Source organism: Amia ocellicauda, chromosome 7, assembly GCF_036373705.1.
Source record: "Amia ocellicauda isolate fAmiCal2 chromosome 7, fAmiCal2.hap1, whole genome shotgun sequence".
Taxonomy (NCBI): Eukaryota; Metazoa; Chordata; class Actinopteri; order Amiiformes; family Amiidae; genus Amia; species Amia ocellicauda.
In genome coordinates this window covers 48720544-48747702 of record NC_089856.1, presented here as the reverse complement: position 1 = coordinate 48747702, position 27159 = coordinate 48720544, and the positions used below count along the sequence as shown (strand labels likewise).

At 42.2% G+C, this 27159-nt stretch overlaps 1 protein-coding gene and 1 long non-coding RNA gene across 2 annotated transcripts; both read right to left on the bottom strand.

The window, feature by feature from the left end:
* Nucleotides 1-924: 924 nt before the first annotated feature.
* LOC136753776 (uncharacterized) lies at nt 925-7671 on the bottom strand. The gene is made up of 4 exons (XR_010817470.1): nt 7307-7671; nt 4833-4956; nt 4463-4668; nt 925-1781 (listed from the first exon to the last, which is right to left on the bottom strand). It is a non-coding gene; the product is annotated as an uncharacterized LOC136753776 (long non-coding RNA).
* Nucleotides 7672-19737: 12066 nt separating this feature from the next.
* Nucleotides 19738-26724, bottom strand: LOC136753991 (uncharacterized). The gene is made up of 2 exons (XM_066710369.1): nt 26625-26724; nt 19738-23597 (listed from the first exon to the last, which is right to left on the bottom strand). Exons 1-2 carry the CDS (start codon nt 26722-26724, stop codon nt 19951-19953), a joined length of 3747 nt encoding a protein of 1248 aa, XP_066566466.1. The 3' UTR covers nt 19738-19950.
* Nucleotides 26725-27159: the final 435 nt, after the last annotated feature.

Genomic DNA, 27159 nt, shown 5'->3' with positions numbered 1-27159 from the left:
CTCAATCAGAGTTTAGAGGAGTCACTCAATTACAGTCTAGATCAGTCACTCAATCAGAGTCTAGAGTCACTCAATCAGAGTCTAGAGGAGTCACTCAATTACAGTCTAGATCAGTCACTCAATCAGAGTCTAGAGGAGTCACTCAATTACAGTCTAGATCAGTCACTCAATCAGAGTATAGAGGAGTCACTCAATTACAGTCTAGATCAGTCACTCAATCAGAGTTTAGAGAAGTCACTCAATCAGAGTCTAGAGGAGTCACTCAATTACAGTCTAGATCAGTCACTCAATCAGAGTCTAGAGGAGTCAATTACAGTCTAGATCAGTCACTCAATCAGAGTTTAGAGGAGTCACTCAATTACAGTCTAGATCAGTCACTCAATCAGTCTAGAGGAGTCACTCAATCAGAGTTTAGAGGAGTCAATCAGAGTCTAGAGGAGTCAATTACAGTCTAGATCAGTCACTCAATCAGAGTTTAGAGGAGTCACTCAATTACAGTCTAGATCAGTCACTCAATCAGTCTAGAGGAGTCACTCAATTACAGTCTAGATCAGTCACTCAATCAGAGTTTAGACGAGTCACTCAATTACAGTCTAGATCAGTCACTCAATCAGAGTTTAGAGGAGTCATTCAATTACAGTCTAGATCAGTCACTCAATCAGTCTAGATGAGTCACTCAATTACAGTCTAGATCAGTCACTCAATCAGTCTAGATGAGTCACTCAATTACAGTCTAGATCAGTCACTCAATCAGAGTCTAGAGGAGTCACTCAATTACAGTCTAGATCAGTCGCTCAATCAGAGTTTAGAGGAGTCATTCAATTACAGTCTAGATCAGTCAGCCAGTTAGGGATGAAAGGTCAAGACAACATGGATAATGTGGAGGAGGTTCTAACAGACCATTCATAAGACCTTTAATTCAGCTTGAAAGATTGGCTTTGTTTATTGTTAAAGCATTGAACAGTTGAAAAGATGGCAAATACACACTATAATCTTTTAGGGTCAATTGCAACAAACTTGCAGAGTTAGTACAGAGCTATGTACACTCTCAGAAATTATGTGTTAAAGGGAACAGTCTGTTTGATTAAGGACAACAATTTTTTGTTAAAATTCACCAAGGTACAAAACATATATTTCTTAACAGAAGTCTGTGTGAGAAACCACATTTACTGTGTTAAAAATACACATTATTGGTAAATTGTAACACAAAGTTGTGTAATCTTTGAATTAGTTCTAAGGCTGTACTAAATTGCCTAGTACAGTACTATCTTGAGATAATCTCCAGCTGTGAACTAAGTTAGTTCCCATTGCCCATTAATATATAGCCTAAAACTTCACATATATTATTCAATATTGCATTACAATTCCATTACAATTGATTTTGAGCAGGGGTCATCAGTCGTAATCAGGTTCAGTAGCCGGTCCACGGTCAGTTATATACAAGGCGGGTTGTCAACCAGAACAGGGTCATACACTGGAAATCAAATATTCTTAAGTTGCTGACGCACTGCTTCGCACTCCTCACATAGTAGTCCCACATTGGCGGCAGGTATGTGCTGCCCACACAGGTGACTTGAATTAGAGCAGGTCATTAGCAGTAGCTCTCAGTGTGTGTGATGGGGAGCTGCTCTCTCATATATCTCCCATTGTACACAACGCCACACAATGATTCACAATTCATTACCAGTATTTCCACCTGTTAAAGCAAAGGGCGGATGCGCGAAAGTGCAGCTCTCAGTCATAAACCTAGTGAGCATGTGGTGTGCATCTCTCGTGGGGTCCTACAATCAAAAGGCGCAAGAAACAAATTAACACACAATGACAGAACAGAGGGAAGATTATGACGAAAATAAATATGAATGTGGCCAGATTAATAGAAAATAAAGCATGATTTGTAGGTGAACATTTTGTGCACTTTGGAGTTTTTACTAGCACTATTCAAAATAGACCGAGAGTGCACCACCGGACTACAATGGTAGCAGCATTACATGTACTAAAGGTACATTTAAAGTATATCCAAAGTAATGCATGCTAGTGGTGAGAACGGTTACACGGTACTGGAATATCACTTACACAGGATGTTACGGGTTACAGTTTATAGTGGTGATTATGCTTAGTATTGCAGAAGTCTTTATGTGTTGCATGGTGCTCTGTCACAGCATAAAAGAAGGTACAAAAACATTTTTCAGTTTGATAATGGTTTTCCTCCAGATACACAGTAGTGAGTGTTTGTTTGTAATTTCTTGGCATCTTTTTTTTTTTTTTTTTTTTAAACTTTTGTGTGTGTGGGAGAAACAGACTTGCTTTCATTAGAGCCACCACTGAACCAGTTTATCATCTTTGTAAGAACCCCTTCAACACCATCCATTCCTCCCCAGTGCTTCTGTTCCTCTGGCAGCAGTTTCTCTCCATTAGCCACCTTCTGCACATCACAGCCCCTTCTCTGACTATCTGTAACTCTCGAATGCACTCCTGGAACCCGGGCTTGGCTTCCTGTTCCTCAGACTGTATCATGAGGTCGATGTAGTCTGGCGTTCTCAGGGGGTCGGGCCGAAGAGCGATGTCTTTAAGACATCTCAGGCTGCCAGACAAATGTTGTATGAGTTGTAAGACTATTTTGTACAGCACAGTAATCCTTCTTGAGCTTTTTCACTATTTCCTCTGCATTCATCTTTTTCCCCATTGCTTCCTCATACTTCTGTTTCAGGTTCCCATAAGTTTCCTTTCTTTTTTGGTTTTCATACCCCCATTTATACTTCATATTAAAGTGTACACTCCAAATACATTTGGAGTACATATTCTGGTACATATTCTACAGTAGCCATTTTCATCCATTGCATTGCAACCTCTCTTATGAGAATCATCAGGAATTCCACATGGATAGTGACAGGTGACTTGACACACTTGGCAGTTGGTGATTAACTGTCCAGTCCCAGAGATATCTTCCTTTACCTTCCCATTACCTTCCACTAAGTCTTCCAGTTGTTTGCGCTCAGCAAGAACCTCCTTTGTCAGCTGCAGACTTCAGGGTTCCATGGTGTTTAAATGGTTAAATAACTTCTTCATGCTGTTTGCACCTATCTTCCAGAACATTCATCATCATCATCCGAGCTCCCTGTTCCTCCATTAGAAGCAAACAGGACAGAGTTATTAATTTTAAAATACAGAGGGTTGCCACTCTGGTCTTTGGCACATGAAATGTCTGCAGCTTCAATGGCCTCTAGAACTGGAGGTTTCTTTCCATCAGCAAAGGTCACAAGAACTACAATGTTCTCAGCAATGTCCTTTCCAAACATAGAGAGGATGGAGTCAAAGATGTATTTCTGAGTGTGTGTGAGGCGTGCCAGAGCAGACTGCACCATGAAGCAGACTGCGTCCAGACTGACTATGCCATCTGGGTCAGAGAAGAACTGCCTGATCTTCTCAGTGATGAGTTTGTCCTGCTTGATACCTCTGGTGTCCCCGAACCCAGGAGTGTCTATGATGGTGAGGGAGTGAGGAACCTTGAGCCCCTCACTGCTGTAGCTCTGATAGGCTGTGATCTCAGAGGTCTGGCTCTCTGCCTGTGTTTTGCCGATGTCCTCATGTACCAGTTTAAACCTGCGCTCATCCTCCCATTCCACTCCCAGGATGTAGTTGACCATGCCATTGATGAGGGTGCTCTTGCCGGACCCGGTCGCTCCCAGAACCATGATCGTTCAGTTCTTCTCATTCAGTCCTGGACTTCCAAAGTTGCGTTTGCAGCAAAACCCCTCCTTAGAGTGCATCAGATTGAGTCTGTAAAGGGAAGGTTTCCCCTCTTCTATTAAAGTGTACTTTTCGGTATGGACCTGCACTTCCTCACTGGGTGCGCTGATCCCGAGCTCTCCCCAGTCACAGCGCACTCTGACCCTGTAGGGTGTGTTTACAGTTAGACCTCCCACTGTGAATGAATACTGTTCAGTGTTTCCCACAGGGGGGGCGATCGCGAATTGTGTCTTTTCTTGATTTTTGGTTTTTAAAGAATTAGTTGATTTTAAATGCACTTTTTTTTTTGGTTGTTCTGTTCTGTTATTTTGTCAAATACATTGGCCGTTTGGTTTTTAATTTTAAATGCATCAGATTGTTTTGGTTTTGTTTTTATTTTATGGTTTTATTTGTTTTTTTGTTTTGTCTGATGCATTTTCAGTTACTTTCAATGTATTTGACCTTTTTGTTGGTTTGCAGTTTTGCTTTAATCACACAGTTTGTTTTACTGATTTAAGCACATGTTTAGTTGAGTTTGTATTATTCACATTAAAATTTTAAAAATGTTAAGTGATTTTAGGAATTGATTTAATTTTTTTTAATTATAAGTATTAAAATTTTGAATGTTTTTATTTTATTGAAATGTAAAATACTAAAACTAATAAACAGTATTTTCTTGATTTTTGGTTCACTCATATGTTTGGCCGGGTGGCACCGTTTTTGGCCTGTTCTTTACCAGTTGCTGTTTTCTTCTGCACCCACTGAACAGACTTGTGCTCCTTCTCCTCTCTGTACTCGATGATGTATCCCTGTATGGAGACCCCCTCTCCAACGACAGACGGCCTCTCCCAGGTTATCGTGATAGAAGTTGGAGAAGCCTGAGGAGCAGAGAGGTTTTCAGGTGGGCTTGTTGCTTTAGGAGTCTTCACTGTGCTGATGTCACTGCACACAGTGGGAACAGAAATGTGAGATTTAAGTCTTTATTTTCACGTAAAACAATATTTTTAAATGAGGCAGATGTTTCCAATGACAATTATCATATTCATGTAGATACTATCATTAAAATACAGAGTAGAGTGCAACAAGTAAAAGAGTCTTATACTCACAGTCGCACGTGTGTGGAGGAGAGAGCAGGAAAATAAACAACTAGCACACTGTAAACTAAAAGGCTTTCTTGTGCGTGTTTCTTTAAAATCCCGCACCCTGCACCCACACACTAGGATGGCCATCCTGCAACAAACAAAAAGAGAAAACAGCAAAAAGCCGTTACCAATTATCCAATTAAAAGGTTTGCTAGTTAGAGCAGACTGAGGAGGGGAGTTCACCTAGTGAAATAACTTTAAGCACAAAATAAACCATGGAATAAACTAAAGTGAATAAATATAAAACTAAAAACTGAAACTAGGCAAACAAAGAAACTCTTTATGACCCTGTTATATATATATATATATATATATATATATATATATATATATATACAGTGAGGGGGGAAAGTATTTGATCCCCTGCTGATTTTGTACGTTTGCCCACTGACAAAGAAATGATCAGTCTATAATTTTAATGGTAGGTGTATTTTAACAGTGAGAGACAGAATAACAACAAAAAAATCCAGAAAAACGCATTTCAAAAAAATTATAAACTGATTTGCATGTTATTGAGGGAAATAAGTATTTGACCCCTTCGACTTAGTACTTGGTGGCAAAACCCTTGTTGGCAATCACAGAGGTCAGACGTTTCTTGTAGTTGGCCACCAGGTTTGCACACATCTCAGGAGGGATTTTGTCCCACTCCTCTTTGCAGATCCTCTCCAAGTCATTAAGGTTTCGAGGCTGACGTTTGGCAACTCGAACCTTCAGCTCCCTCCACAGATTTTCTATGGGATTACGGTCTGGAGACTTGCTAGGCCACTCCAGGACGTTAATGTGCTTCTTCTTGAGCCACTCCTTTGTTGCCTTGGCTGTGTGTTTTGGGTCATTGTCATGCTGGAATACCCATCCATGACCCATTTTCAATGCCCTGGCTGAGGGAAAGAGGTTCTCACCCAAGATTTGACGGTACATGGCCCCGTCCATCGTCCCTTTGATGCGGTGCAGTTATCCTGTCCCCTTAGCAGAAAAACACCCCCAAAGCATAATGTTTCCACCTCCATGTTTGACGGTGGGGATGGTGTTCTTGAGGTCATTCCTCCTCCTCCAAACACGGCAAGTTGAGTTGATGCCAAAGAGCTCGATTTTGACCTGAATCATTCAGATGTTGGCAAACTTCAGACGGGCCTGTTCATGTGCTTTCTTGAGCAGGGGGACCTTGCGGGCGCTGCAGGATTTCAGTCCTTCATGGTGTAGTGTGTAACAATTGTTTTCTTGGTGACTATGGTCCCAGCTGCCTTGAGATCATTAACAAGATCCTCCCGTGTAGTTCTGGGCTGATTCCTCACCGTTCTCATAATCATTGAAACTCCATGAGGTGAGATCTTGCATGGAGCCCCAGACCGAGGGAGACTGACAGTTATTTTGTGTTTCTTCCATTTGCGAATAATCGCACCAACTGTTGTCACCTTCTCACCAAGCTGCTTGTCGATGGTCTTGTAGCCCATTCCAGCCTTGTGTAGGTCTACAGTCTTGTCCCTGACATCCTTGGACAGCTCTTTGGTCTTGGCCATGGTGGAGAGTTTGGAATCTGATTGATTGATTGCTTCTGTGGACGGTTGTCTTTTATACAGGTAACGAGCTGAGATTAGGAGCTCTCCCTTTAAGAGAGTCTCAGCTCATTACCTGTATAAAAGACACCTGGGAGCCAGAAATCTTGCTGATTGATAGGGGATCAAATACTTATTTCACTCATTAACATGCAAATCAATTTATAACTTTTTTGAAATGTGTTTTTCTGGATGTTTTTGTTGTTATTCTGTCTCTCACTGTTAAAATACACCTACCATTAAAATTATAGACTGATCATTTCTTTGTCAGTGGGCAAACGTACAAAATCAGCAGGGGATCAAATACTTTTTTCCCCTCACTGTATATATATATATATATATATATATATATATATATATATATATATATTAATTTTCTGACATTCTGATGTGTATTCAACAGAAGAAAAGAAAAGAGAGAAAAGCGGCTAAAAAAAGCAGGGTGTAGCGTATACACCTACAGTTTCCATTTTACTCCTTGTGTTCTAGAAACATTACAGCTCTATATATGCAACATACAGGTTACAGGCTTACATCACCTAATTATATCACTAGCCAATAGAAAATAAGGTTCCCTCCCTATTAACAGGCCATCCAATAGCAGACAATAACATACTTTTCAAAATACCTGTCAGCTTAATCCTTTGTATACAAAAAATCTTTATACCCCACACATTAAATATGTGAAACTGTAAAACATACAAATATGCAAATAACAGCTCTATGCACGGAACACGGCGGTTATACATTTTCTTTCCTTTGCAATGTAGTGAGCTGCTTGTCATATGCAGCAATAATCCATCTAAGTACACATATAAAAAAGTAATTTAACTTAACAATAACTAAATTTGTAGAACTACAGATATGTATAAAATAAATACTCACAGATATTGCCTTGACAAAGCGCATACGAGTGAGGAGTGCGATGGAAGAGTTTACACTACACAGTAATGTGCTCCCTTAAACAACAAAGTGAGGAATGACTTGTGACCTCATGCACAAACACAGTTGATTACATGACCGCTAGGTGGCAGCGTTTTGCAGCAGACAAGACGCGGATCCAGAACAGTCTTCATTGGTCAAATGAATGTCTCGTTCTGATTGGTCCCAAACCAAACAATGCCGAGCTCGTAGTAGCTGTATCAAAGTATCAAAGAGTATATATACTCTTTGGCTGTATTCTTAAGGCCGATTTATACTTCTGCGTAGGTACACGTATGCGTCTCTGCGTAGCGACGCAGAGCAGGGGTTTGTGGGTAAGCGCAGCCGCAGGTCCTGCAGATGCGCCGACGTCACTCCTCCGAGATCAACAGCGCGTCTCTGCGTCTGCGCCAACTATAGCAAGACAATAGAGATCTGCACATACAGGATGCGATTTGTATTTGTGTGTGTGCGTGTAGTTTCTGTAACATGTCTTTAACAGTGTGTGTTAATTTACATCCATGCAATCCTAGGTGCACCATAGAAATCGTGTGTCGTGTCTGTAGACGGCCATGTGTTAATGCGACACTGCCTCCTATGGACGCGTCACTCTTACGTGCAGGTTGGCAGACAGCCGTGACCGTCTGCGCACCACGCCGCGCATGTCCACGCAGGCGCAGAAGCGCACACCAGCCTTTACACAGCATTATACGGTCAACATTAATATTTTATGATTGGTTCTCCTATTTTATTTATTATTTGTAGGATGGCTGTGTACTGCAAATTGCGCCAATTCTTCACAGCCTTCAGTGTCAAGAATTGGTGTAATTTGCAATTTATCCTCTGAGACTATTGTATATTTCTACACATACACCTGCCTTTATGTAAAATATGCCTAAGCCAACATAATAGTATTTAGATATAAGCAATACAAAATCTGATTCTCATGTTTTTCCCTCTAGTTTGTTTCATGAACTGCTGAATGCATTGAAATATCCAAGGTTATGTCTGTTATTATTGTAGTTATTTAGCAGACTTCTTATTCAAGGCGATTTACAGAGTTTGTCAAGCTATTACAGGTGCATTAAATCTATTATTAAACAGTACACTGTAAAATCATACACATTGCCAAAGCAAATTCAGTCAAAGTAAACACTAAAAAGTAAATTATTCAGTTTATTATTATTTGTTTTTTGGGGGAACCATGTCTGTAAATCTAATCAAGTTTGTATTTCATATATGCACTTGGAAGACAAAAAAAATATTATTACTTGGGTTGACAAGTTGAACCAGTAGTGTAATCATTAAAGAGGCAGCATGGTTCAAAATAATAAAGTGTCATTAAAGTCGTATGTAATATTTATTGTTTCCCCTTTTGTACAATTAATAAGGTACATAGTGGAGGGCGGTTTAATGCAAATTCTTGAAACTGAAGGCTAAAGGGAAAATCCAAGAACCAATAATAAAAGCATGTATGTTGACCAATATGAATGCACCTACAATGAGCGCTACATTGTTTGGTTTGGGACCAATCAGAACGAGACATTTATCTGACCAATGGGAATTACTGGGGACTTCAGTAATCAGGACGAATATATGTACATACACGTTTGTCCTGGCAGCAGAAACTCGTGGCACCTTTGTCATCCAAGCTTTTGAATTAAAAATGTTACATTATATGTGTAACCGGTGAGGTTAATTGGTCCTCATTATTAAATGCAGCTGGTGCAGGTAACTTCTTTAATGGTTTCACGGGTACGGGATTTATAAATGCGCTTCCTAGGGTGGGGAGCAAGTCTCTACCTTCCCTTATGCGAGTTGCTCTCGAGTTGCTTAGAGGGTCTTTTGTGACGCAGGACGTTGCGGTACCGGGAGAAGGAGGAGTCCGCTGCCGTTTTCTACGTATTTTCTTTTCTTTTATGTAACTTTGTTTTGTGGTTGTTTGTATGTAAGTGGGAGGGGCGGTAGAACGTAATCCGCTTTAATCTGTTACAGTGGACAAGTGATTGGGTTATGGTTTGTTTTTATATATTTTGCCGAGTTGATTTTTCTTTCACTTTATAATTGGTGGTTTTTGAAAAGTGTGCATTGATTTTCTTCTGGTTCATATATACTACATTTATACATTTGGTTCTGGGTTTATGATTAACGTAATTTGACTTGTCCTGTATTATTTTGGTTGGGCTGAAGCGGTGTTGGTCGCCCCCTGGAGGTGATTGTTCGATTGTACTTGTATGTATTGTAATCGGTTTTTAATTTTTAACTAGTCCTGTCATATACGGAATAAATGGTTACTGTCTTTTATTTGCACGTCTCCGCTTACTCCCATTTGTTTAAGGGGGGCCTGCATTGGGGAATTGATCTTTAGCTTTAAAATGCTGTTTATTAGGTGAAAGTATTTTACATTTTACAGATAAAAACATTCAAAATTTTAATACTTGTGATTACATATTTTTTTTAAATCAATTACTAAAATCACTTAAAAAAAAAAATAAATAATAATAATAAAAAATTAAAATCTCAAAGTGATTAAATTCAAAATAACTGAACATGTGCATAAAAAGAAAAACAAATGTGCTAAAAGCAAACCTGCTAACCAACATAAGTCAAATACATTGAAAATAACTGAAAATGCACTGGACAAAATAAAGAAACGATTAAAAAGGTAAAAATAAAAAACAAACCAAAACGGTCCAATGCATTTAAAATTGAATCCAAAACGGTCAATGTATTTGACAACAGAATTAAACAAAACTAAACCAAAAAAACCCTAAACAATTAGTGTTTTAAAAACAACTAAATCTTTAAAAACAGTTAAAATTCATTTTTAAAAGTCATTTAAAAAGCAATCATTCATTAAAAGGTTAAAAGATCTTGGACTCGGGCTCCAGCAGGGGGAACTGACCGTCCCCGGAGGTGGGTCCCATCATGGGATCCTGAGCTCCCCCAGATCTTGTATATGCCAGTTCCTAAAGGCTTCCTCCTTGCCCCTCTGATGGACCTCCAGATTGACGTAGTCCCTCACAAGCACCATGCCCCTCCGCGCGATGACAATCGGGTCCAGCTCCTGCTTATTGAATAGACAGATATTCCGTCCCTCCCACAGGGCCTATTTCACTGCGCTGACGACACGCCACCAGCACCTCAGGGTGGAAGATGTTAATCCCCTGGCTGGACCATATAAGATCTGCTGGGCGGTCGCCCGCGCAGGAACGGCAAACTTGTGGAGGAACGGAGAAAACAGGAGCCAGACCCTGTAGGCGGAGGGGCAATCCCTAAAGATATGAGCCTCCGTCTCCTTCCCCAGGCAACCCTTATAGGGGCAGGTGTCATAAGGAGCTATGCCCCTTCTGTGCATGAACACTCGGGTGGGGAGACACCGACTCACAGCCATCCAGGAGACATCTTTCTGCGTATTCGTGAGGCAAACGTGCGTAGTGTTAGCCCAGATAAACCGGCAGGTTTCTGGAGGGAAATCTTCTATCCGGCTGGTCTCCTGGGTAGATCTCATCTGGCTACAGATGGTCTTATAATCCCAGGAGGCCAGCACGACTTTATGGAGGCCTACTTCGAGCGCAAAGGCTCGGAGCGCCCTGTAGAACCGCGGGGGATCCCACGAGTGCGGCCTGGTGTTGTCCATGGCGCAGAGGCCGAATGGTCTCAGGCTGCTGGCAAAGTAGAAGCGGTTCATAAAACTCACTTTCTTGCCAGCAGCCTGGATGTTCTTGACCACGTAGGCCAGCCCCTGCGCCTTTATCAGCCGCACAACGTCCGGGACCCCCCTGCCTCCATCCAGGGTACCCTTCACCATTTGCACTCTCTTCAGCCTCTCCATTTTGCTCCCCCAGACAAACCGAAATATAATCCTGGTCACTAGTTTCAGGAAGAGGATGGCCTTTACGACCAGCACCTTACCGGCCATCGTCAAGGTCCTTGTGCTCCAGCCGTGGATCTTTCTTTGGACTTTAGATAAAGCCTCCTCCCAGCTCTGGGAGCCCGTGTTGGTCCCGTCGATCGTGATCCCCAGAACCTTGACAGACGGCTTCACAGGGAACACGGTCGGCGGGTAGATCTTTAGCTTTAAGTATTTCTTCCGGTGAAATTCCCAAAGTGGCTGGTTGACAATTACCGGGTAGAAGAGCATCGGTGCGTCCTGCCACAGCTCGGCTCCCTATGGTTACATATGCAATTAATCAAAATTAGTATGAAAGAAACACCGGCAGCCCTCCCCCCACTGGCTATCGTGAAAGAAATGGTAAAATGTGTGTGACTGACGCACATTTGAACGGTGCTATGGAATTGCAGAATGAAGCACAGAGCCGGGTTAATATTCATATTCATACCTACCGGAAGTGAGTTGTAGAGTTGTCTGTGGGAAATGTAATGGAGTAAAAAGTAAAAGTAGCTACAAATAATAAATACTTAAGTAAAGTACAAATACTTGAAAAACGTACTTAAGTACAGAAACGAAGTATTTGTACTTCGTTACTTTACACCCCTGGTGAGGATACAACAACATGAGCAGCATCCCCACGACGGCTCGGATACAGGGATGAGGGCGAATGGCTATTTAAGTTATGAATACTGGCCAGGGGCGGCGGTAGGGTACGGCTTGTTTGGGCTACAGCCCCACCAAGAATCGTGTTGCCCCACCTGAGCCCCATCATGAACAACCAACAATATCACCACGCAGAATAAGCGCCAGCCAGTTCCATTTGCGTCACTGCTTCACTGCTGTGTCAAACTGCGGGCGTCAGCACAGTGTAGTCTGAGCCAAATTAGTTAACGTTAGTAACGCTAGCTAGCTAAGTAATTTGGGAAATTGTAACATTGCTAACATTATTATGGATCGATCCAAACACAACAACGGGTGGATTGCGCTCCATTGAAAACGTAAATGGTGAGTTTGAATATATTTTAAATAATAGGGTCGATTTGGAAACTGTGCAGACTTTGTCGCGTTTTGTGTGGACTGGGCAGCCTGTGGTGCTCCGTTAACTACAGTATCTCTCTCTCTCTTACTTTCTGGAGGAGGTTTCCTTCTCTTGCAGTGTCCGTTCCCCGGCGGCGTGGTCCGGTTCAGTGAGTCCTGCAGTGTTTGTAGCAATCCTGTCACCTGAAAGAGACTGAAAGGGATGCACTCGAGAAACGGAAAGAAAAGGCATTGAACGGTGTTACCTGCAATAGTTGGCTTCATCCCCCAGCTCCAATGCCAGCATCTTCTGAGGGTGAAGAGGAGGAAGATGGCTGCACTGTTTGCACTTTACAGATAAGCGCAACTGCTTTGCGAACAAATCTATTTTTCTGGTTCGAGACTCTGGATCTGGGGGAGAGGGGAGTCATTTGGAAGCTAGGTAGAATTTAATATATACTTGGGGAAGGGAATTTTAGCTTATAGTCTTATAGGACTTTTTAGTTAGTTTCAGCCCCAACTATTAAAGGCAATTTTTTTTTTGAATATTCAATTTAACCCTTTCACTATACCTTCTTGTAATTGTACTTTAGTCAGACTTCTTGCCCTCCCTCTGGAAATACTCTGTACTGAAATAAACATAATTTTCCTTTTATATTGTTGCCTGCGTGCTGTGTGTGCAAGCGTCGATCATGCCCAGGGAAACCAAACTTAGAGGGGGGTTGAGGTCCCCCGTCCTCAATACAATTACTGGGGGTGGCGTAGTCAGCCATTTTGGGTACAAGTGGTGGTGGTGCCACCACCCAGGACATTTGTTGTAAAATAAATATCATGGTGTATGATACTTTGGGTTTTAGTTTGCTACCATAATGGAACAATATTTATTATGCTCATCAGTATAATACATTAAGTTATTGTGGATTTCCCTCTGTGTAAACAACTCTTATCACATGTGTGTATTCCTTCATGAAGTCATCAAATTCAGGTGTGCCATTTCCATTACAAATAAATGTGAAGGTAAATAATTGTATCGCACACAATATTTTGTGCATCTATAGCATATTGGTCAGAAATTAGTGATTGAGATTAGCATTTGTTTTGCTTTGGAGGGGAAACATTAGCAATAACAGATTCATCAGATTTTTGTTTATAACCTAAACCATGAGTTTTCAACCATTGTAAGATACTGTACCCCTTATGTCTCAAGGTTTCAGTTCATACCCTCCACCCCCCACCTGTCAAATCCTGATAATATGTAATATATACTCATACATAATACCTCATTTGCATAATTTGCACCCCCCCCAAAAAAAAAACCCTTAAAAAACATACGTCACACACACCCAGACTCCTGCTTGTGCCAGCGGGAGCAGTTTCTGTCACCGCATTTTCAGTGGTCCTGCGTACCCCCTACTAGGCTTTCAAGTAGCCCCAGGGGTACGTGTACCCCTGGTTGAAATCCCCTGACCTAAACCATAAACAAACATTATTTAAAGAGAAGTATGTACAGTAGGTCAACCTATGACACAACTGAATTTGTGTGTACTACACTGTGTGTATGCATATGTGGTTATATGTATATATGTGTGAACCCATCTCCAGTACCAACACACTACTCATTGCATTAATGGTGGTAATTTGTTGTATTGAAAAAAGGGGGAAAAACATTTAAAAAAGTGCATGGTTGGTATTAATAACTCAAAGATGTTGAAAAACCTTTTTCATCAAACAAAGGCTTACCTGGGGTGGGGTTGTGAAGCAGCCATTTTGGGAAAGTAGGGGGGAGGTTAGAGAGGCCATCTTAACAGGGGATTTTATAAACTCAAGTCGCCTTACTGTCGACATGGGGGTCAATATTGTTTGCAGTGTTATTCCCTTTGTTTATAGTTTTAGATTTAGGTTTGAATTGAATATCACTTTTAATTTAAAGTTTGTTATTTTAATTTGAAACCTATTGTTGTAACATGTGTCTGGAGGTTATATGATAGGTCTTTCAGTGTCACTATTTTTGAATGGTTGGATCTAGGGGGCGGGGCTAAGCGGCCCAAAGTATAAAAGCTGGTTCAAGGGCCTTAGTAAGGGAGAGCCTTTTAGAGATTAACACTTGTCTGTCATTCAGTCAGTCAATCAGTCATTACTTAGTCAGTGTGTTGTAGTGGCTACACTGGTTTTGTTCTGGGCCTTTGGGCTTTTTGACCAAATGACAATAAGTGTTCCTGTTTTTGAAGCCTTGCTGCCCTTGTACTTGCGTGTCTGACTTTGGGACCACCACAATGTGCTGCAAAGTGAACTCAAGCCTTCAGTCCTTTCTCTGACTGAGACCCTACCATGCTGCCCCTGGCTGTGCAGACAGAACCCCATCATGCAGCAAAGTCATGTGATTTCCCAGAAACTGTTGTTTTCAGACACAGCAGCACGCACACACACACATGCACATGCTTATTGGAATAGCAACCGTTATACCAACTGTCAAACCCGTGGCATCTGCCCTGGGGGAATCCCCATGGCAGCTGTTTCAGCACTGGTTTCTTTCTGAGTATCTTCTCAAAGCAAATGGGTATGTAAATGTAAATCATTTGTGCAAGATACAGGTTTTCATTTAAAGTCATGGTCCTGATTGTGAGGCAATGTGAATATGTATCTGTTGTACGTCATGGCAGAATGGGATCTGTTTTGTTTTATGCAGTGGTTAGTGAAAATATGAATTTTGCAGTGTGCAGGTGTGCAGTGTGCAGGCCATACTGCATATCAGAAGAGTGATGATGAAACCCACACAACAGACAAAATCCTACTCATGTAGAAGTACTGTTACTTTGATGAAATGTTACTCAAGTAGATGTAAAAGTACTGGTATAAAAAACTACTCAAGTGAAAAGTAGCTCATTTAATAAAGTGTCTAAATCTAAGTGCATAGAAATATTATAAAGAATATTAATACAAAATGAACAGTAATAAAGACATGGACAGTATTATGATAATTAAGTGATTAATGCTCTTTATTTGCTTTGCAAACTTCAGAAAATTATATTGTTAATCCATTTCTTCACAGTAATTGCCAATCAAGAAGTAATTTCTATTTTATTCAATTTTAATATTAAAGCAATAGGTTTTATTAAATCAAACATGAAGTGTTGTGCATTTTGTTCATGTTTTTTTCTGTACACAAGGTATGTTTAGTCTGAAAGTAAATTAACCATTAAAATGAGAAAGGGCATGGTTCTTTGTTGTCAATGCAGAAAGTGGTATCATGGAGCTGCCTTTCACCAAATCATACAACGTCCAAAGTATTTCATTTGTGAGACCTGCTTGTAAATCAAAATATGTCTGTTTTGTGAAAACAATCCTATTATGTTTTCATTGCATCTTCGGTATTCCAGGCCTGTTATTCCATATAAATTAGCTGTCATTCCACGACATTCCACTTTTATGTTTTATTATTATTATTATTATTATTATTATTATTATTATTATTATTATTATTATTTTTGTTATTTAGCAGACGCTCTTATCCAGGGCGACTTACATTTGTACCCATTTATACAGCTGGGCATTTTACTGAGGTTATCCCTGTATATGAGGTTATTTTAAAGAAAGTATATTCAGGATTTTAGATTTGGGATTTGGAGACAGAGACAGGAGAATACAGGTGAGAGGCAGCCATCTTGTTGTTTGACTAGTTTCAGACCAGTCTTACCATTGCTCATTTTAAGAACATAAGAACATAAGAAAGTGTCCAGTGGAGAGGAGCCCATTCACCCCATCGTGGTTGTTTGGTGTCCATTAATAACTGAGTGATCAAGGATCCTATCCAGTCTGTTTTTGAATGTTCCCAAATTGTCTCTTCAGCCACATCGCTGGGGAGTTTGTTCAGATTGTGACGCCTCTCTGTGTGAAGAAGTGTCTCCTGTTTTCTGTCTTGAATGCCTTGAAGCCCAATTTCTATTTGAGTCCATTTTTGTTACCTGCATGTATTACCTTGCACTTGTCCACAGTGAATTTCACTTGCCAGGTGTCGCCCACAACTGAATATTATCTAAGTCCCTTTGAATAGCCTGTGCTGCCGAGATGGTATCTGCTGAGCCACCTATTTTAGTATCATCTGCAAATTTGACAAGTTTGCTAACTATCCCAGAGTCCAGATCATTAATATAGATTAGAAAAAGCAAAGGCCCTAGTACTGATCCCTGTGGAACTCCACTGACAACCTCGCTCCAGTTAGAAGTGACTCCTCTAATCGACACCCTCTGTTTCCTAGACATCAACCAGTTCATAATCCATCTACTTACATTACCCTGAATGCCTACAGCTTCCAATTTGAGGATCAGTCTTTGGTGTGGAACCTTATCAAAAGCTTTTTGGAAATCTAAGAATGTCATATCATATGTTTTCACATGATCTACAGCTGCAGTTACATGTTCAAAGAACTCCAATAAATTAAGACATGATCTGCCTCGTCTAAACCCATGTTGACTATCTCCAAGAATATGGTTTTCATTAAGATGCTCCTCTATTTTCTGTCTAATCATTTTTTCCAACATTTTACAGGTGATGCAGGTGAGACTGATTGGTCTGTAATTTCCTGGCTCAGTTTTGTCCTCTTTCTTGTGGATTGGTATGACATTTGCTGTCTTCCAGTCAGTTGGCTCATCCCCTGTTCTAAGTGTCATTTGGAATATTTGACTTAGCGGCCTATAAATAATTTCCCTCATTTCTTTAAGTACTGTTGGAAATATCCCATCTGGCCCAGGTGATTTGTTGGTTTTTAATTCTGCTAGTCCCTTTAGTACCTCCTCCTCATTTATCCTGATCTCTCTTAGGGTTTGACTGGACTGGTTGTTAACCTGTGGCATGTTATCTGTCTTTTTTTTTTTTTATAAAAACCTCTGTGAAATACTCATTTAGAACATTTCCCACATCTTGTTAGTTCAATATTACTTACAAGCAAAGCTTCTCCAGGGTTTAACACGAGCAGATGGAAGAAGATTGCAAAGACAAGTTGAAAGGATGCTTTCTCTATTACTTTTCTGTCTAAAATGGCCGACTGCACTTTGACCTTGCAACGTGACCAAAGGCAACCAGTCAGAATTGTTTTAGAACTACGCAAGAATACAGCAGGTTGCAACAAGTAATTGTCAAAAGGGACCACTATCCTTTCATGACAACAAACATTTCAGGACTTTCCTACTAGCAGTTTCCCTTGGTTTTCTTTCGTTAGAGGAACATCTCCCATTGTCAGAGCTCCCTGCCCCCCTGGTTCCTAGATTAAATGATTCTCAATTTCACTGCACATACGCTCTCCCAATGCATTAGCCCCCCTTCTGTTTGGATGTTGACCGTCCAGTTTGTACAGGTCCCATCTATCCCATAAACCTAAAACCCTCTTCTCTACACCAAGACTTCAACCACGTGTTAAACTTTCTAATCTCTGCCTGTCTCCCTGACCTGGCACGTGGTACCGGAAGTATTTCAGAGAAAACTACCGTGGAGGTTCTGCTCTTTAGTTTTGTTCCTAACTCTTTAAATTTGTCTTGCAGAACCTCTGTCCCACCTTTTCCTAAGTCATTGGTTCCAATGTGGACCATGACCAGTGGATTCCCCCCGGCTTGATCTCTAGGATTTCAACCTGCCTACAACGTTCACAAATTAAACCTTCTTGGATGAGTTCATCCAGGAAAGTAATCATTCTGCAAACCTGACACTGTAGTGGCCACATGCTTCTAAATGTTAGGGTTTTCAGTCTCTTGGTTCCTGTTCCCTAGTCAACTGCTTAAGTTTTTGTGACTGAGAAACAGCGCAGCTCTTTCTCAACAGCTGCTAACAACTGGCTCCACCTGGCTCCTCCTGCAACTGAATTCCTGCTAGTCTTTGACTAAACCACCTTTCTACAACCTGTTTACTTTCACCAACTCAGCAGCTGAGCTGAATTGACTTGGCAAACTACAGACAAGATTAACTTCACCTCTCTACATGTGATTGATGCTACGAACCCCACCAACAACCCCCCGGCGCCTCCATCACACAATGTCTTAGCCTTTAAAACACACAGCTGTATTGTGTCTCCCTGATTCCGAAAAGGCGCTGAATCATTAATTAATTCAACATACCGGTGTTATTTTCCATAGAGTGGTTAAGGTGATGTTTAAAACATTGGTATAGTTATATCCATGATGGTTCAAACATCCTTTCTGGTAGAATCATTGTATTTTATGATTTTATGGCACTAAGTTGAAGTTTTTTAAACAAGTTATGCTAGACAACAGCTCGTTCTCATCAGAATCTGAGACATTGAGATAGGAGCCCCAGCCTGCATGCAGCAAAACACACTACCACTTGTTTTGTAGTAGATTATATTGATTATATTGATTATTTGACTTGTTGAAATTTTCTGCATTTCCATTTCTTTTAATTTCAGGTATGCATTTGTCTTTTATACAACATCTTGGTGAGAAGACCACTTAGAAAAACCCCAAAGCAGTGTGGATCTCTTGACATTTCTCATTATTAGGTATTACTAAGCAGCCCTGTGGGAAGAAAATACTTATTTAATAGAGTTCTCTTTTCTTTTCTTTCTCTCTTTTCTCTCCATAAGTCCTCTGATTTATTTTTCATTCTTTATATTCAGGACTTCTAAGTTAAAGCATTTTAAAATTACTTGTTATTTCAATATTTTATACTTGGTCAGTTGAGATCTGGGGTCTTTGGGGGATCCTAATACAGGATGTTTGGAGAAAGCTGCTTGTTCTTAGACTTCCGACAGCCCCTACCACTTCTACAGATCGATATCTTTCAGCATATTCAGCCCTAAAGGTGCCCTGTGACACCACCTCAAAATGTGAACAGACACCACCAGAATATAAATTATTCAATGAAATGTTAAATATTTGTTTTAAGATCACTGAAATCCATACTTTAAACCTGAAAATACACATCCTTAATAAAAGCACTGAAATGCTTTCACAGTTCACTTTGCAAACTTCACTTCCTATGCTTCCTTCATTGGTTATTGTTTTTTGTTCAAATCATTCTTACTTCTCATTTTGAATATTTAAAAAGATTAAAAAGATGGCCCAGGGACCCCTTTGACAACCAGATTTTGACCCCCAACCTACCAAAAGGGTATTCCTGATGGTAACAAAGCGAGAGCAGCTTTCTGTAAAAAATATTTAAATACAATTCTTCAATACAGTTTGGTGTCGCATCCATAACGCTGGCTACCTGCCAACTGGGAATTGGGAGTAAGGCAAGCTGTTAGGTAGACCTAAGCCTTCCTTGTTTTTCCTTTCTTTTTGGGGGAGGGTAACCATAACATCAATTAATTGATCTATCCAGTGCTTCTCACACCTGGTCCTGAAGAGCCACAGCCCTGCCAAACGTGATTTATTTGTATCAGTTGAGTCAATCATTGGTTAATTCAAACAAACTGTAAGGACTCAAGTGATGAAATATGCTTTTTTATTTTGCTGTGTAGCTGAGATGCCGCTGAAAAGAAACGTGTATGATTTGTTTACATCGGGTCTTTCCTGGTAAATTGTGGTTAATTAAATGCATTAGGATATGGTAGGTAGGTATGGCAATAACATCATGGAAAATTACTGAAATGTCCCAGAAAAGTCATGGAAAAATACACTATTTTAAAAGGGTGGGAAACCTGTCATTTGTTTAAACATATTATATTTGTTCTTCCTTTTAGACCCCTTTATTCTTGCACAGATTTATGTTGATCTTTTGGATCAACCTCTGTCCTTCTGGAAGCATATTCTCCTCTAGAAAATCTGTCCTCTATCTCAGCTTTTTCTTTCACACTCCTTAACTCTCGAATGCGCTCCTGGAACCCAGGCTTGGCTTCCTGTTCCTCAGCCTCTATCAGCAAGTCGATGTAACCTGGAGTGGACAGGGGGTTGGGTCGAAGAGCGATCTCTTTGAGACGTGTCAGACTGGCAGATAACTTTTGAGTTAATTCCAAAACATCTTCTTGTACTTGATCGTATTCTTTCTCAAGGCACTGGTAAAAGCCCTCATCGCTCAGCTTTTCTGCCTGGGCTTTTTCATACTGGGCTTTCAGGATGTCATAGGTTTTCTTTGTTTTCTGGGTTTCGTACTCTATATGATAATCAACGTTACCATGAACACTCCAGTTGCATTTTCCAACACAAACTTTGCAATCTCCAGTGAGAGAGTTCATGGCAGCACAGCCTTTCTTGTCCCCATCTTTAGGAAACTGACAGGGATAGTGGCAAGTGAAGTTGCATTGAAAGCAGTGGGTGACAAATGTTTTAGTACCTTTGATAGATACCTTTTTTGGCACTGTGATTTCCACAACAATCTCAAAATCCTTGTTTGCCTCTATACAGTCCTGATGGTGTTTTATTGATTCTTTTATCTTATTGATCTCATCCAGTTTTGTCAGTTCAATTGTGATCAGGGGCTGCAGTCCCTCTACACACACCTCCAGCTGTTTGCGTTCAGTGAGAACTGCCTTAGTCAGCTGCAGACTCTGGGTTGTCATGCTGCTTAAATGATAAAAGAAATCACGCATGCTGCTGGTGCCCATTTCCCAGAACATTTTATCAAAGTCATTGTCAGTGGAGCTTTCCTTAAGTCTTTCATTAGGAGAGAACAGGATCGAGTTATTAAATTTGAAATGTACTGGAGTGCCATTTGGTTCTTTGGCACATGAAATGTCTGCAGCTTTAATGGCCTCTAGAACTGGAGGTTTCTTTCCATCAGCAAAGGTCACAAGAACTACAATGTTCTCAGCAATGTCCTTTCCAAAAATAGAGAGGATGGAGTCAAAGATGTATTTCTGAGTGTGTGTGAGGCGTGCCAGAGCAGACTGCACCATGAAGCACACTGCGTCCAGACTGACTATGCCATCTGGGTCAGAGAAGTACTGCCTGATCTTCTCAGTGATGAGTTTGTCCTGCTTGATGCCTCTGGTGTCCCCGAACCCAGGAGTGTCTATGATGGTGAGGGAGTGAGGAACCTTGAGCCCCTCACTGCTGTAGATCTGATAGGCTGTGATCTCAGAGGTCTGGCTCTCTGCCTGTGTTTTGCCGGTGTCCTCATGTACCAGTTTAAACCTGCACTCATCCTCCCATTCCACTCCCAGGATGTAGTTGACCATGCCATTGATGAGGGTGCTCTTGCCGGACCCGGTCGCTCCCAGAACCATGATCGTTCGGTTCTTCTCGTTCAGTCCTGGACTTCCAAAGCTGCGTTTGCAGCAAAACCCCTCCTTAGAGTGCATCAGATTGAGTCTGTAAAGGGAAGGTTTCCCCTCTTCTATTAAAGTGTAGTTTTCAGGGTTTCTTTGAATTCGCTCCAAAGTCTTCTTCCCCTGTGTCCTGACTGGCACTTCCTCACTGGGTGCGCTGGTCCCGAGCTCTCCACAGTCACAGCGCACTCTGACCTTGTAGGCCGTGTTCATGGTCAGACCTCCCACTGTGAATGAATACTGTTCTTTCCCAGTTTTCTTCTGCACCCACTGAACAGACCTGTGCTCCTTCTCCTCTCTGTACTCGATGATGTATCCCTGTATGGAGACCCCCTCTCCAACGACAGACGGCCTCTCCCAGGTTATCTTAATGGAAGTTGGAGAAGCCTGAGGAGCAGAAGGACTTTTAGGTGGGCTTGTTGCTCTAGGAGTCTTCACTGTGGTGATGTCACTGCTCTCAGTGTAGCCCAGCTTGCCCACTGCTGTGGATCTGAGCTCGTACACAGTGTCTGTCTGCAGCCCTGTCAGGGTGAGGGTGTCCCCTGTGCCTGTGGCAGGGTGGGATATCCACTCCTGCTGCTCCTGGCGTTTATACTCCACCCTGCGTTTCTCTGTGGCTCTGTCAGAGGGGGGCAGCTGTACTGTCACTGTGCTTGGTGTCACTGCAGTCACCCCAGGGGAGTCAGGCCTTGACGGAGGCTCAAAATACATCCCTTCACTACATCCACTGTCATACAGGACAATGCACGCTGCTGGGCGCTGCTCGTCTCGTTTAGAATCAACATAGAACTTCATCTTGTCTTTGTCCTTGTTGAGGCGCTCTAACTCGAGGAATAATGTCAGACTCTCTCGCATCTTGTGAAGCGACTCCTGGCTCATCCATTCGGCGCTGGCCTGCTGTGTGTACGTGTCGGTGCTCCGGCTCTCAGGGTGTTTAAGGCAGCTGGCCAGCTCTGACAGGAATGGCTCAGGCTGGTGCAGTGAGGTGAAGGTAAAACAAACCACAGTGTCAACATCAATGTCAAACAGCACTTCCTCTCGCTCTGCCTCTGAAGACAGGATCTTTATACCAGGGCTTTTCAATTTACGAATAAACCTGAATATTGCATCCATCTCTCTCTCTTTATTGTTGAGCCAGAAACTGAGTCTCTGAAAGCTGAAAGGAGACTCTTGGTATTGTTTAATTTCCTCTCTGAGCTCGTCTTCCTCTTTTCCTCCTCCTCGGACGGCTGGGAGAAGACTGGCTAAACGGTCTGTGAAGTGCAGCTTGTACTGGTGAGTCATTTGCTTCAGATTGTCTATCTTTAGGTGGACTTCAGGAAATGTCTGGGACACTGTGTGTTTGAGCAGATCATTGCACTGCATCTCAGTCTTATCCAGCTCCTCAATGGCAGTCTGAGACTCTTTGAGAAAGCGGTTGCTTATATTCCTCACAAGCCTGGCAGCCCTGGAGTCCAGCTTGCTGAGGGGGTACAGCCACACCCTGATGGGCACCGCACGCTCTCCCTCAGCCCCCAGCAGCGAGGGCAGGGATCTGTACACTGTGACTGCCTCTGTGAAAGTGGACGGGTTGGCCTGCAGCTGGAAATCCCCATAAAATGTGCAGCTGAATTTCTCAATGGATTTCTTATCAGTTTCTGACAGACCTACAGAGCCTTTGGCACCAATTGTGAAGTTTTTCAGCTTGGCTACAGTGATGTTCAGTTCTCCCTTGATATCCTGTTTGCTCTCCTCTGTAGACACCTCTCTGTCGAACAGGAAGTAAGCCTGCGCCCCGTACAGCACGGCCGTGACCACGTGCGTCGCCGAGTTGTCCTCGAACACACACGGGTGGGACACCTTCCCTCTGCCCAGGTGACTCATGGTTAGAGCCTCAAACCTGGTGGTGGTGTGGTACTGCAGGGTGACTCTGGCCTGGCTGGCAGATTTCTTCTTGTCATTGAAGTACCTGGCCGCTCCCTCCACCTCTACCAGCCCCCCCAGCAGACTGGCCTTGAGGGAGGCGTTCACCTTCAGAGACAAAGCTTTGTCTTCAATGGAGTCCGAGGCAGAGACACTGAAGTCTGTTCTGGACTGAGGGCGCTTATTGGTGTTCTTCTGCAGCTCTTCATGGTCCCACAGAGTGACGCCTGCAATACAGTTAACAGTATCACTGGTGACGCAGCGACCCATGAGGTTCATGAGCTCAACATGAAAGCTTACACCCATCCAGGAATCGGCCATGGAATCCACAGGACCACGTTCACCTCAAAGTGTGTCTTTAGGAAAGTCTCAGTGTGTTGTGCTGTGTCAATGTGTCTACAGAAAGCACCTCAGTGGGCGATATGAACTGAAATTAATATATATATTAATATATATTTTTCACCGTCCAGACGATAACGATATGATATCAAAATTTACAATAAATAAAAAATAAAAAAAATGAATGAAATTTTTTGAGCCCTTCAAATATTATTATTATTATTATTATTATTATTATTATTATTATTATTATTATTATTATTAAGTGTCAAAAGATTCATTTTAGCCTCATAAAACCTGAAAGGGTGATGCATTGGACATAGTATGTACATGAAATATGTACCTGTAAAATTGAATATGAAAATATTTCAGGCCACCAGTGACGGACAGCGAAGGTGGCCCCAGGGGAATCAGTCAATTGCCCCCAGCACAGATTAGCAGAGACAGGCGTTCCGAGATCAGCTCCAGCACAGCATTGAAGGATTGGGTGAGAGTGTCAGAGGCGACAGCTAAAGAAACCCCTTGGGGAGTTGGGGACATATTCATGGTGCATGATGAAGATTGTACGTGCACCAGCCTGTTCCAGCACGATATCAACACCAGGACTGCACCCCCATCTGTATTCCCGGCACATGCCTTGGGCGAAGAGGGCGGCTGTGGAGGCCAAGATCAAGGAGATGTCCACTGTGGGCGTGATCAAGACGTCTGACAGCCCCTGGTGGAGGGAGCGGTCAAGAAAAAAGATGGCACCTGGCAATTCTGTGTTGACTACAAGAAACTGGTGACTAGAGCATCCAAGAGACATGGGCGAGAGACATGGGACATGGTCCTCCAGTGGATGAAGGACGGCCACAGACCGGACAGGGACGCCCTCGCCCCTCACCCCGCGGAGTCAAAGCCTTCTACACAGCACGGGACACTTTGGAAGCCCGCGAGGGAGTCCTGTAAAAGGGGTGGCGCGTCTCCCAACAAGCAGAGAGGTGAGGCGGGAGCTGATCATACCACGGGCACTCCGCTCCAGTGTGCTGCATACAGTGCTTGGCCAGCCGGACACAGGACACTTTGGAGCTGCTAAAAGCCTGTGGCGGCTCGGTGAACATTTCTAATGTGCCAGTACCACCGTGATGTAGCTGACACACTGTTGGAGGGGATGTTTGTCTGGCTGGAGGTCCCTGAAGAACTGCACAGCAACCAGGGCAGGAACTTTGAGTCCAAGATGTTTGCAGAGGTGTGCCAGTGACTGGGTGTGCGCAAAACATGGACCACCCCCTTCATCCCCAAAGCGATGGGCAGGTGGAGCATTTCAACTGGACACTCTCCACACAGCTGGCCACCTTCATCTCTGGCCACCAGAAATACTGGGACCACCACCTGCCCCTTGTCCTGTGGGCATATCGCTCCGCGGTTCAGGAGTCCACAGGATGCACGCCAGCATCCCTTATGTTCGGCCGCGAGCTGGTGGGCTTTGATTGCAGCCTGGCTAAACTGTTTGAGGCCGCCAGGACGGTCGGCCCTGACGGGGGCTGTGTAAAAGAAATGGAAAGACAGTGCTGCCCAGTCTAATTAATATGGGGCCATTCCTGCAAGGGCTGCTGGGAAGTGATTCAGCAACTGTATTAATATAGTTAATTAATGACATGTTAAAGCACATTGCCTTACTTCAGTGTCTAACTCTTTGCTTGAACCCAGAAGGGTTTTGCAGTTACCAAAACTGTTACAGTATTCCAAAGGGTTATTTGGCTGACTGAATAAAAATAAATAAAACTGTAGCATATGCAAATTTGCCCTGTACACACTGAGAAATGGCTGATTTTGCAAGCCTGTAGCTCAGGCTAGGAAGACCCTACATACGTGACATTGTTCTAAAGCTCCCGGTCTCTAGTTTCTAACAAGACATGAACATATGCGTCTGCATATTTTGTAGATTTGTTAAAAATACAATTTCTCAGATTGTTGATGATCTGAAAATAATGTGGCAGAGTATAAAGGGTTAATGGTCATATTCTGCGCATATTCTTGGTCTGAATGCACCCCATGTAAACACGTCGACAGAGTGGTGCATTCTGGACTGGGTAGTTTTCTGTAGGAAGTCTGTTTACAGACATGTAGCCGGAGTTATCAGTAAAAAGAAGTGAGATTAAAGAGGTGAAAAATGCTGTGGGTCACTGTAGGGGTTAATAAAAGGCTGATTTGGAATCGTTGTAGGACATTAAGAAGTATTCAATCTAAATCAAGAGACGGTAAGTGACTGGGTTTTATGTAGCTACTGAATTGAATACGTAGTGTATGTTATTTGATTTATTAATAGATCTATTGTGCTTTTATTTATATAATTTGTAAGTGAATATGTACTGCATCTGTTATTTATTATAGAGCGATTTGTTTTTAGCACAGCTTATGATTGTGCCTAAATTGGTGACTATAAGTGATTTCTAACAGATCTGATCACAATACAGTTTTGGAGACTTATTGTCCATGATGAATTGTCAGTGATGAAAAGCTCATGATGAAAACTGTGTGACAAATTGACAGGATGCCCATCTGCTCCTGTGAACAAAATAGCGCAATAATATGATAACTTGCTTCTAGTTTTTTCTCCTTTGCTACAGTATATTTATAGTCAAAGCAAAAATTATAATTACTGTATCACTCGACTGAAATTTTGAACAATATAGTCCTAAATGCCTTATTTAATTAATTTATCACGATATTCATGATATGACAAAATCCATATAATGGTACAACGTCATACTGGTTTTCACATATGGTTTTTCATATTGGTATATCGCCCACCCCTAGGATCAGTGTGCTGTGCTGTGTCAGTGTGTCTTCAGGAAGGGCTCAGGGTGTTGTGTTGTGTCAGTGTGCTGTGCTGTGTTTTGTCAACATGTTTGTGCTGCACTGTCTCAGTGTACCTGGAATCAGGGCGTCGTTGCGGCAGTCGTACAGCATGCCCAGTTGGAAGGGTCGGCCCAGAGCTGCGGTCTCGATGGTCTCACTGCCCACCCACGCCATGGCTGAGATTACAAAGGACCCTGCAGGGAAGGACAGAGCTGAACATCACCTCCTGTGTGTGAGGACAGGAGTCTCTGTGTACCGGTGTGTTAACTATCCCTGTGGGACTTATTATAAATTATAAGTGACAATAAAAGAGCGCAATGTGAAATGCAGTGTTGAGAGCCTGCTAATGAGTTGCAGATACACTTAGTATCCCAGGATAGCAGGGTGTCAAACAAGTGAGAGCGGTCTGATCAATCTGAAGAATATCACAAATGCAGGACAGCAATGTCTCAGATAGAAAAGGAGATGCGTTCCGTAACGTCACTTCGTTATCAGAGGTACAGATATCATTCCAGGACTTCAGCATGGGGGTGTTACAGTAGGAAAATATACTATCAAAAACATTGTCCAATGTGTGAGAAAACATGAAACACAGACACAGACTGCGGC

Bases quoted from the DNA above. Each gene is read 5' to 3' on its own strand.
- LOC136753991 (XM_066710369.1), bottom strand. From the start codon at position 26,724: ATGGCGTGGGTGGGCAGTGAGACCATCGAGACCGCAGCTCTGGGCCGA. The intron at 23,598-26,624 runs GTACACTGAGAC...ACTGTATTGCAG, and splicing joins CAACGACGCCCTGATTCCAG to GCGTCACTCTGTGGGACCAT.